Raw genomic sequence first — 12,083 nt, 5'->3', positions numbered from 1 at the left:
CTCACAATCTTGCTGCACAGGGTAGATTATGCAGTGTGGCACCTTGCTTTAATAACCTCAGCTTCCAAAAAGGGCAATAAGCAGGCCCTGCCAAAGCAATGCTCCCTTCTATCAGGGGAATCAGCAGGCCAACCTGTTCTTACAAGGGTAGCAAGCCAGCACAAATGCTCCATTCCCCTCTGGCAGCACATCTACAGACACTGGCCCTAAGGGTCACTACCCCAATGCAGGTCTCTGGAAGATCTACCTGATGAACTAGGCAACTCTGCCTTGCGTCAGCACGTGACATGAATCATCACCCCATAACCATCACTGCCCAGATGGTCGACCATCTCCTTGTGGGAGGCAGACTCCAAGATAGGTCTCCCCTGAGCTCTGATGGCCAGAAACAGTGACCTTGGCATTCTAGTACCCCAGATACAAGAACAAGTAAGCTTAGGAGCAGCCCTACTGGGGCCTACACAGTCCGGCCTTTTCCTTTGGAGGAAATGTCATCTGAAAGGCTGTACATTTAATGATGGCTAACAAAATGTTTAAATCCTACAGAGCGAATGCTTTTATTTTTGTATTCTTTTCGTTCCTTCACCCACACCACTCCAAATTGCGACAATCAATTTTATGTCTTAAAAACAAAAAACACCAAAACACCACATCACAGCATTCTCTTTAACAAGAGACAACTCCCGGAGGGTCACTGGGCAAGAGCCATCCTTGGGCTTCCTCAGGCATGCAGGCTGGTCCAAGGAGAACACCTCTTAAATGACGATGGAGATTTTACCTGAGGCCTGCAGGAGAGACAGGAGATGTGTAACCATGGACTTCCTGATCACAGCAATGGGGGGGGGGGCCAGAGAAGATTTTGCTGAAAGTATTGAATGGAAGTTTCGGGAAGACTCCTCTGGCAGCTTCTCTACGATGTAGCAGGGCCACATTAATACATGGTATGCTTCCCAAAGGAATATTTTTCTTTTTCTAACAAGAAGACAGTTCAGTTTGACAAACATACAGAAAGTAAGGAACCAAAAGCCCAGGAGTTTCCTTCTAAGCTTCAGAAACAAAGTTTCTGAAGAAACAAGAAATAAAGTTTGATTCAAAGGAGAATCTGCCATTCTTCCCACACATCTGCTAGCCAGTCATCAGCAGAGTGGGCAGAGAACACAAAGAACAGATATCAGGGAGTAGGCCTAGGGGCCTGGTGAATTATGGGGCAATTGGAAAACAGGGTTGAGCTTTGGTATATGCTTCTCTCAAATGGGTGAAAATACAAAGCCACCTTAGAGAAAGCTGGGGGTTAAACAAGTAGGAAGGAAGCCCATAAATCATACACCTGGTGGTTGAAGACAGCAGGGATGTACTCAGAAGCAGATACCAGGCACAGAACAGGGTACAAGGAGGCCAGGGTGCAGGGCCTGGGAGAGAGGGTGTGGTGATACTAATAAAGACCTGAAAAGTCCCTTGACCCTAGTGAGCCCTCTCATACCTGTCAGTTTACAGAACATGATCCCAGTGTTCAGGCTCTGGGTCTTTCCTACTGTGAATGTTTAATATATCTAACAGAGGCAGAAACATCCTGGTGAGGTCTTACACCAAAGGCTGGCTAGGGGCTGGAGCGATAGTACAGTGGGTAGGGCATTTGCCTTACATGCAGCCTACCTGGGTTCAATCCCTGGCCTCCCATATAGTCCACCAAGCACTGCCAGGAGCAATTCCTGAGTGCAGAGCCAAGAGTAACCCCCTTAAGCACCATAGAGTGTGGCCCAAATGCCCTCCCCACCAAAAAAGGCTGACTGCTAGGTCAGCAGACAAGAGGGCCAGCTTGAATTTTTTCCTTGGCTTAGATCATGACCATTTTGGAGAGCTGTCTATAAGATAAGGACAAGTTAAGGAGTAAACCATTCTGCCTTAATCTGACCCCTTGAAGGAGCAAAGAACTTCTTTTCATTGTGTCCCAGGTACCTGTGGTGCAGCACAGTGCACCAAATGACAGGCTGATGCCCTTGATTCCAATGAAACTGATGCTTTATGGTTTAAGGTAAATAAGGGGAACTTTTGTTCATTTCCATAAAGCAAGATATGTTAAGAAAACAGAAAGGTGGAGGGAAAGTCTAAAAGCAAATCTATAATCTTGGCCCCAAAGCCAGAACCTTCTTTCCACACAAACTTGTGGGTATTTGTCCCACAGACACACCACCAACACCTCTGAGAAAGGGTTTGACCCCAGGTGACAGCTTCTGGTCTGAAAGTGAACAGCCCATACCCACGGGAAAAGGCGCTTGGGGGAGGGGCACAAAGGAACCCAGCATAAGACCAGCTCACAGTCTGAAGAACGCACTAGGCCAGAGCACCCACCCACTCCCAACAGGCAGAAAGGCCGAAGCAAGTCTGGAAAGGAAGTTCAGTGAATCCCTACAGCTCCCCCCACTTCCTAGGGACACGATGACTGTCAGCCAACCTGTTCCCGCCTAGCTGCACACCAAGTTCTGAGCAAGCATGGTGTACCAGAGTGGAGGCCATCAGTGAGGCCTCCAGGACATGTCTCCTGCACATCCCAATCTAAATCCTTGGGTCCTCCAGGGTGCACCACTATGCTGCCTGGACTCACTTCCTGGTGGGTGCTCCTGAAAGGACACACTGACCAGGTCACTGGTCCACAGTGGATCCAGCTCAGAAGTAACCAGCTGAGCAGCACTGACAGAATTCCAGAAAGATTTTCCAGAATCCCTCTAGCCCTGCACCCATACTTCTCAGGTAAGAACCGTGGCTTTCCGACCACACCAATGCAGAATCACCCTGGCAGCTGCCAGCAAAGAAGCCAGCAGAGACCTGCTAGTGTGTACAGCAAAACCCTCAGCAGCTTCCATTCAGGGAGGTTCCCACAATCCCCTCTTCTCCAGATCCCAGGACAAGGCCATGGATGCAAATGATTTCATGGACATGTGTTTTCTTCCTAGTACCTGCCAGGGTCCTAATGCTTCCTAGAGTCCAACATAATCTCAGTCCTACTTAAGAGTGAAGGCAAGAGAAGGGCTCTGAGCTGTGTAGCTCCTCTGGAACAAGATGGTTCCAAATTTAACAGGCACCTACCTTTGGACATGGCAATGCCAGCATTAGGAATTTACAAACATATTCACATAATTACTGGAACATTCATGTTAGCAGCAAAACACTGTCCGCTAATATCACCCCAATAAACGAACCTACTCTTGCCTCCGAGTATGAGGCCCTACAGGTGCCTTTAGGAAAAGAGATGTTGGTTCCAGTGCATGTCAATAGTGGGTGACAAGCAGAGCAGCTCTGGGGTTCACCCTAGAGAGCAGTGGTGGGTGGATGGGTGGGAAGCGAACATGGTTTTCAATTCAATTCTCACCTTCCACATTTCTCCAGTCTGCATTTTGTTTGCTGGAAGCACATATTTTTACGAGAATGAATTTAAAAAGCAAGGATTGGGGCAGTTGTTCATTGTCAAATTCAGCCACAGACAAACAGCAAAAACCTGTCATGTGGCTCCATTTGCTCTTGCAAGAAAATCAGATGGGAAGTTTTGGGAACGCTCTAATGCAGGCAGTGATCATGCCTGCAAAAGCATGTTCTGAATAAACTTCCTCCACATCTGCCCAGCATCCCTCAGAGTCTCCTGATAGGCTGATTGGGGGGAGAAGGGGGCAAAGGGAGATACTTCAGCTCTGAGATAACAGAGCTGCTGCTGTCAAGTGCCCCTGGTTCACCACAGCCTTGGAGTCTAGGGACAGGAGAGAGGAATTTCAGGGTACCAAGAGACTGCAGCAACCCCACTGAGCAGTAGGGCCTAGAATCCAGTACTCTGACCACCACAATGAACACGTGTCAGACCCACTGCCTTTATCCACTCAACTAAAAAAGACTCAGAGGCACTTTCTCCAGGCCTATGCTGCACCCACGGCCTAACACCCAATCTTCAAGCTTCTCCCAGGTTCCCCAGGGGTCAGAAAACCATTCCACCATGTGCCCCATCCCCCAGCTATTAGATTGGGGGTGGGGCAGGTTTTCCAAATGTCTGGGGCCAGTAAACCCAGAGGGGGTTCTATCTAGAGTTTCTAGCTGTGGGTTCCTGGGCCCTGAAGAAGCAGGGTAGACAGCCTCTAAACAGAGAAGTCCAGCCCTGGTTGGTGAGGGAGGTCAAGGACAAGCTGACCAAAGCTAATGCAGCCTTTCTAGCCAAGGAAAGAATATGGAAATAGCCAGCCCTGAACTGCTCATGTATATCAGGGCAAATCTAGAGTAAGTGAGAGAAGAGGCTCATGCTTTGTCCTTCTACCCTCAAAGCAGACTTCCATAGACAAGAATAGCCAAAGCTGCTAGAAGCCAAGCATTGCAGAAAAACCATGTCACCTCTCTTAGCAGAGTGCTACCTGGTTCTGGCAGTGACTTAGAGGTAATGACTATCTCCCAGCAGTCCTGACACTGTATGCACCTCACAGGAGTCATGCAATTTCAGACCCTGTCCAGAAAAACTGAGGCAGAATCTTGAGATATTCAACAAGAAGTTGAAGTTGAGTCTGAACCTGTTGTACTTTGGGGTACAACTGGACCATTTCTTAGAAAATCCATTAGAAAGGTAGATCGTATCCACCTTGAGGTCCAGGAGGAAAGATGGCTTTACATACCCACCCAGGGAAAATAAAGAATAGGCCAGTAATAGATCTCACAATGCCAGGATGTTCAGGATTGTTCAGGAAAACTTAAATCAAAACACATGAGATGTCTTTCCACCACATTTTCCAGGCCCTTAGTCAAGATTAAGAGAGAAACTCCTTATTCAGGGGCTAAGACTACACATACTGCTCTGAGCCACAGTGCATTGGTCTGGTCTGTCATGACAGTGGTGCCTTGGTGACTTTCCCACTGCATCCCTGGAAAATGGCCACATGGGTCACATGGCCAAGATCCGTTTGGGCGAACTTTTCTGTTTTCTAAGTTATTGCACCTGCTTTCTAAATCCAACCTAATTCATCGACCCTTCCTCTCATAGGGAGGATCTCAGAGCTGCTGCCATGACTACTACCATCAGCCTGATCGTGCACTGGCATCCCTACTCCCTAGAAGGTTGCTGTGGTGCAGCAAATGGACTGACCACAGGCTGGCGTCCTCCTCAGACTTAAAAAGTACACATAACTGGCTACCCAAAAGACATTAAAGTCTACTCAAGTCAGACCGAATTTTTTTTCTATTCTTTTTCTTTCTTGGATTTGGGGTCATATCCACCGGTGCTTAGGATTTGTTCCTGGTTTGGACCTCAAGTATCACTCATGGTGATTCCCAAATGAAACCTACTTTTTCCCCCCAGATAGGACCTTTCAAATAGCCTTTCAAAGAAGAGGGGATGGGTAAAACTCACAACAAACAAAACAAAAAACACAGTCACTAAGGGAGCAATGCCCACATTCTCTCTCATAGTACTTCTTAGCCAGGGGCCCGTGTATTCCTTTGCTCTGTTCCAATCACCCTTTGCCATATCCACCTCCTTAGAATTACCACATGGTTTCACATAGGTCAGAATGTTGGGTCATTAAAGGCTTTAGGACACCAGAAAGTTCACCTTGTGTGTGGAGCCAGGTAAACTGGCCTGCAACAGGAACTCGAAGCCTTTCACACAGGGCACTCAGGTCCCCTCAATATAGCTCCAAAGTTTCTGAGCCCCTCAAGTCCCTTGAAAAGCCAATGCTATCAAAGTCTGCCAGTCAACTAATGGTTATTCAAAAGACTGAAATGAAAAAACTAAATATCAAACTATGTCAAATGAGTGATACATAGAAAACAAGAGCTCATGGACCTAATTAGCATGACAAAATATAATGAAAATGCACATTCTGTATTATCAACATAATCAAACATCTTTTACATAGGTACGTGAGTATATATATATATATTTTATATTTCTAACTGTTCAACTGAATGACTGGGATGGGAGGTAAGGGACTCAGGGAGAGGAACGTGGATGCCACTGATCCTTCAAAGCATCATCCCACGGTTTTTCAGTCAACAAACAAAAATGCCTAAAAGCATGCTATAGCATCAGGTGAGGTTGAGCAGCATGTGGATGGGTGGAATTAGGTCCCCTCACCTCTCCTTGTGCTCACATCTTTTCCTATCATTTCACTATCCCCTCCCATAGGAGGCAGGACTTTGGGTCCTGCAACTGCTCTATTAATTGACCTGCCCTGGCCAGTCAAACGCTGCCTTGAACTGTGCTCTTTTCGAGGTTCTGCCATAACTTCTTCCTTTCAGAGTCATGGAAGCATCGATCTGGGACCCCAAATGATATATACAACAAACCTATACATAGCCAGGAACCAGACCCAGGTAAACCAAGTAGAGAGCAGAGTCACCCAGCTGAGATAACAGATCATTCAACCTTTGATCAAGAAGAAGCATAAGCAAGAATAAATGACTACTGGTGTCTGTGCTGTGTTCGGGAATGCTTGTTCCAGTCTCTGGCAAGAGCTAACTGATAGTCCGCTTCCCCAGGGGATACAGTAAATCACTTAGACAGCTCTCCCCCAGGTTCAGACGAACTCAATGTTGCTTACCAGGCTCACCTCCTCTCTTCTTTGAACCAGATTTCTTCTTTGCAGGGGCCTCTAGCTTCACTGCATCGTGGCTCTGAACCACATCTGTGTCCTTGCTCTGAACAGGAGCTGACTCTGCCTTTTTGCCCTGGTTAGGGGAACCTTCTGCCTTTTTGCCCTGGTTAGGGGAACCTTCTGCCTTTTTGCCTTGGTTTGGGGTTCCCTCTGCCTTTTTGCCTTGGTTTGGGGTTCCCTCTGCCTTTTTGCCTTGGTTTGGGGTTCCCTCTGCCTTTTTGCCTTGGTTTGGAGTGCCCTCTGCCTTTTTCCCCTGGTTTCCAACACCTGCCTTTGTACCCTGATTAGCAACTGAATCTACCTTTTTGCCCTGATTTTGAGCCCCTTCTGCCTTTTTGCCCTGATTGGGGGTTCCATCTGCCTTTTTGCCCTGGGCTCCCTCTGCTTTCTTGCCTTGGTTAGGGTCCCCCTCTGCCTTCTTGCCTTGGTTAGGGCCCCCCTCTGCCTTCTTGCCTTGGTTAGGGGCCCCCTCTGTCTTCTTACCCTGGTTAGGGCTCCCCTCTGCCTTCTTGCCTTGATTTTGAGTCCCCTCTGACTTTTTGCCCTGATTCTGAGCTCCTTCTGCTTTTTTGCCTTGATTCTGAGCCCCTTCGGCCTTCTTGCCCTGATTCTGAGCCCCCTCTGCCTTTTTGCCCTGATTCTGGGCTCCTTCTGCTTTTTTGCCTTGATTCTGGGCTCCCTCTGCCTTTTTGCCCTGGTTCTGAGCTCCCTCTGCCTTCTTGCTCTGGTTCTGGGCTCCTTCTGCTTTCTTGCCTTGATTTTGGGCTCCTTCAGCCTTCTTGGTTTGATTCTGGGCTCCTTCAGCTTTCTTGCCCTGATTCTGGGCTCCCTCTGCTTTCTTGCCCTGATTCTGGGCTCCCTCTGCTTTTTTGCCTTGATTCTGGGCCCCTTCAGCTTTCTTGCCCTGATTCTGGGCTCCCTCTGTTTTCTTGCTCTGGTTCTGAGCCCCTTCAGCCTTCTTGTTTTGATTCTGGGCCCCTTCTGTCTTCTTGCCCTGATTCTGAGCTCCCTCTGCTTTTTTACCTTGATTCTGGGCCCCTTCAGTCTTCTTACCCTGGTTCTGGGCATTCTCTGCCTTCTTGCCCTGATTCTGAGCTCCCTCTGCTTTTTTACCCAGGCTCTGGGCACTCTCTGACTTTTTGCCCTGATTCTGAGCTCCCTCTGTCTTCTTGCCCTGATTTTGAGCCCCTTCTGCCTTTTTGCCTTGATTTTGGGTTCCTTCCGCTTTCTTCCCTTGATTCTGGGCTCCCTCTGTTTTCTTGCCTTGATTCTGGGCTCCCTCTGCCTTCTTGCTCTGGTTAGGGCTCCCCTCTGTCTTCTTGGCCCCTTCTGCCTTTTTGCCCTGGTTTGGCACCCCTTCAGCCTTTTTGCCCTCTGCCTTCTTGCCCTGGCTCTGAGCCCCTTCAGCTTTTTTGCCCTGGTTCTGGCCTCCCTCTGCCTTCTTGCCCTGTGCAGTGCCAGTGGTCTTAGCACCCACTGGGGACACGACCACCATCGGCACCTCCTTGGGGGCAGTTTCCAAGATGGCTGCCTTGGAGGCAAGAACCTGAACAGAATTCACTACAGAACTCATGGCTGGCTCCACCTTTGCCACTTTTTTGTCCTTCTTCTTTTTGTCCTTAGGGGAAGAAGCCAGCTTCTCTTGGGGCATGGCTGCTACGGTGGCTATTGGGGTAAGAACTACAGAGGAATGGATGGGAGTTGGTGCCACGGCCATTGAAGGAGCTCTGACTGTGTCTTTATGTAGAATAGTCACGTTGGGAGCTGGCTCATGATCAGGTATCTTTCCATTGGGTTTCTCTTCTTTTTTCTTGGTCTTTCCTTTCTTATCCACTGTTTTCTCCTTCTTCTTCTTCTCTATTTTCTGGGGATGAGTTTTGGCCATCTCCTTGCGCTGGTTGGCTAGGGCTTCCTCATATGATGTCTCCTTCATGGAGAAGGTTGACACCAGAAAGATGCCAATGGCAGAAACAATCATGAATCCACCAAAGACCACCACTCCCAATGTTTGAGTATCGTAGAAATCCATCCTTGCTTGCTTTCCTTTTACCTGTCAACACAGACATGGGGATCACTTTTCCAGAAATGCAACAACTTCTAATCCCAAGCCATCATCAAACGTAAGGTTATTCAACTTAAGATTTTACTAATTTTTCAGACTAAGAGACAAGGACGGAACAAACCAAGTAAATTCTGAGACTACATATATCCTTTCCTGCTCCTCTTTAAAAGTTCGTATACAAGATATAAACAGATCTATAAATGGGACTATACAAAATATATCACAGAATCTATAAAGAGAATATCCAAGAAACTCAGAAGAAACATCCTAAGTCAAGATGTGGGGGACAAGGATGTACATGATCAGACCATGTGGTAAGAGCTGGACTGGTAGTGGCTATGGCAAAAAATGACCCCTCAAAAATAACATGCAAATGTCCGTCAGGCATAGCTGATTTAGAGAGGTGTGAGCACTGTGCTGAGGGCCCTTTGCTTTTTCACATTAGGCCAGAAGCTTTTCTTTTTCTCTCCAGGTAAAACTGACAGATTTTTAAAAATACCACCGAAGCCAAACCAAGTGTGTCTGTGATTTTCTTCCTCCTGCACTGTGGCCAGCATGACCCTCATGGGCCAGCTTTCTGCTGCTCCCTCCTGCTTTCCTAGTGCCTTCCGATACACCACCAGGCATCAAAGCTGAAAACCTCAGGTTACAATCCGATGATGAAGCAATTGAGAAGAGAAAATAGCCTTTTGCCAGCAATCCTACCAACCAGGCTGAGAAATGGGAAGTGTTCACTTGAGAAGCCCACCAAATAGAAGGCTTAGGGTGTGACAATTCATAGCTACAGGCTTCAAGCTAAGGAAGACACTTATCACTAAGCCCCATCTTTACCCTGGGGAAGGGCCCCTTGGCCTGATGACACAAATCCAACCCAGAAAACAGTCACCCTTCCCACTTGCCTCTGGGCCAAAGTCTAAAGGCTCAGAAACACCCAGGTCCCCACAATCTGGCCTGATTAATCAATCAGGCTTCAAAAAAAAAAAAGACTCCAAGCAGCTTACGGTATTTAATTGTGCTCAACTCTTACCAATTCGTTTTGATGCCACACTCATTTTGATATTACATTTCCAGAACTAGAGTGGACAGGTTAACTCACAGACCCTTCAAGAACAAGCAATAGCATTAGTAAAGAGAAGCTAAGCATAAAAAGGATAGGTAAGGGCAGGTAAAAGGGGTAGGAGAAAAAGAGAGGAGGTGAACAGTTATGCCCCATGAAAAAAATTATTGAGATTAAGTGGGCACACTTGGTCTCAGCTCATTCCTTAGAAAGTGGAGTGGGGTTGAGAGAAGGGGCTGAAAAAAAAGGGAGTACCTAAAAGATCTCAGCATCGTGGTCCTAAGAATAATCATAACTCTGAGAAATGGACTTTTTTTCTTAAAACCTCTGCAGTAAAGAGAGAATCTAAATGTTCATGCCCAACACTTCGGAGTCTGTGCTATCCACAAAGGTTGCTTCCTTTGCTGGCAGCAGAAGCTTCACTTCTCCCAGACCATAACCCCACTCTGAAAGGCCACATCAGACTCCACTGAACGAGGAAGGATATTTTACATTGATTTCTGAGCTACTCCTAGTGATACATCCACCAGTATGTCTCTGTGGACTATGGAACTTGGTCCTGTCCAACCAGGAAGGAATCCAATGACTAGAAAGACAGGGATAAAAAGATTTGGCGTAGGGGCTGAACTCCTATTCCATCCTTGGCACCCCATATGATCCCCAAGTCCCACCAGGTGTGGGGGAATCCTGAGCATAGAGTTAGGTGTAAGCACCAAGCTCAGCCAGGTGTGGCCCAAAAAATAAAACAGAAAAAGCTTTGTCCACCTCCATTTGGTTGTGAGATCTCCCAACTAAAACTCCAGGACTTTTCCCAGAATCTGAGAGAGCTTCAGTTGTGAATATGTTCAGATATACAACTTACATGTTCAGATATACAACTTACATGTGAGTCACAACATCTAGTATATTCAGAATGCAAATACCCTTGGAAATACTCTCTTCTTCCAGGGCCTCAGACCCTCTAGAAGACCTTCCAGTTCCATGCCCAGCAGCCAGGGTTCTGGTGGTGCAAGACTAGTACACAAAGCAGGGCCTGTACAAAAAGCCTGTACAAAAAGCACTGCGGGTGCTGGGAAGCCACCTGGTTTAGGCACAAAAGCCAAGGTTGAAAAATGAGCTTGTACTCTTATACAAGTGAGGCAAACAGGGGATACTAAAATGCCTTCACTGTTGGGAGCAGCTCAGACAAGGATTTCTGCTCTGGAGCACACACAAATATTACATCTGATGCAGCACAAGAGTCCATCCAGACTTTTATATAACAGGCTGCTTTGAACAGAAAGGACATCCCCACTACTAATTCCCAAGTGAGAATTTCTTGAAATGAATCTTTCAGACGAAAATAAAAAAACCCTGTCTTAGAAGGAGAGACAAGAAGACAAGGTGAAGGCTGGACACCACAAGTAGCAGAGAAAAGGGCCAGCAGAGACAGGTTTCCTGGTGCTTTGGAGTCGGAGGGAGGTCAGGGGTACTTGTGGGGACAGATATATAGGGAGTGAACCAACTAGGCACACCCAGGGTACTCTCAGCATCAGCCTTCTACACCCAAAGGAACAGCACAGCAGGCAGGATGCTTTCATTGCACATGGCCCAGCACCAAGCTTCACCAGCAGCAACCCCTGAGCACTGACAGCTGTGGCCCTTCAAAACAATAACAACAACAAATGATCAGCCATCTAAGAGCTTTACTGTCCTAAAAGCAACCCACCTCAAAGCAGGACTTTGGGGAAGGTCCTGCCTGGGGTCTCCCCCAAGACTGTGCCCAAGTGGGAAAAAAAATGAGGCCACTGTGTACTCAATCCATCTATAAGTACAAATGGTCAGATCCTGAAGAACCTTATTAATTCAGGAAACATCTACAAAGCACATGCTCTCACTTACTGTGGTTGAACGGCTCTGGTGTAAGGTGGACAGGTAAAGGACTTCGAAGGGAAGGAGGCAGGGGTCACTTGAAGGGTGAGATCACTCGTCGGCTGGACTGGCTGAGACTCACTGGTCCCCCAAGGGTCCTGAGATGATGAAGTTTCTTCTCTTCCTACGAGGCAAAGAGTTGAGGAACAAAAGTAAGTGGAACCCAAATTCTTCAGACATAGAAGAGTTTTTATCCTCTATATCCCATATGGTCCCTAAGTCCACCAGGAGTGATTCCTGAGTACAAAGCTAGGAGTAACCCCTGAGTATTGCCAGATGTGTCCCCAAAACTAAAAATAAATAGAATACATTAATAAATAATTCAAATATTCAAGAGAACTAAGTGACCTTCCTTTTACTTTACACAACACACACACTCTCACAGAGTCTTGGCATTCCTTGCATTGAGCCAGAATCTGCAACATGTTACTCA

The 12,083-nt window shown here is 47.1% G+C and overlaps 1 protein-coding gene across 4 annotated transcripts in view; it reads right to left on the bottom strand.

Moving 5' to 3' along the window:
- Positions 1 to 11,770, bottom strand: part of RRBP1 (ribosome binding protein 1) — a 45,947-nt gene extending 34,177 nt beyond the window's left edge. For 2 of the 4 annotated variants that reach the window (XM_049774321.1, XM_049774324.1), the window contains exons 1-2: positions 11,621 to 11,770; positions 6,567 to 8,670 (exon numbers count right to left, since the gene is read on the bottom strand). In XM_049774321.1, coding sequence (XP_049630278.1) covers positions 6,567 to 8,649 — 2,083 coding nt within the window. In that variant the 5' untranslated portion in view covers positions 8,650 to 8,670; positions 11,621 to 11,770. The remainder of the gene's footprint in view (positions 1 to 6,566; positions 8,671 to 11,620) is intronic. The other 2 variants (XM_049774323.1, XM_049774325.1) reach the window with 2 other exon arrangements.
- Between the last annotated feature and the right edge of the window lie 313 nt (positions 11,771 to 12,083).

This window comes from Suncus etruscus, chromosome 6 (genome assembly GCF_024139225.1).
Source record: "Suncus etruscus isolate mSunEtr1 chromosome 6, mSunEtr1.pri.cur, whole genome shotgun sequence".
NCBI lineage: Eukaryota > Metazoa > Chordata > Mammalia > Eulipotyphla > Soricidae > Suncus > Suncus etruscus.
Note: the sequence above shows the minus strand (reverse complement) of the source record. Positions and strands in the feature narration are given on the sequence as shown.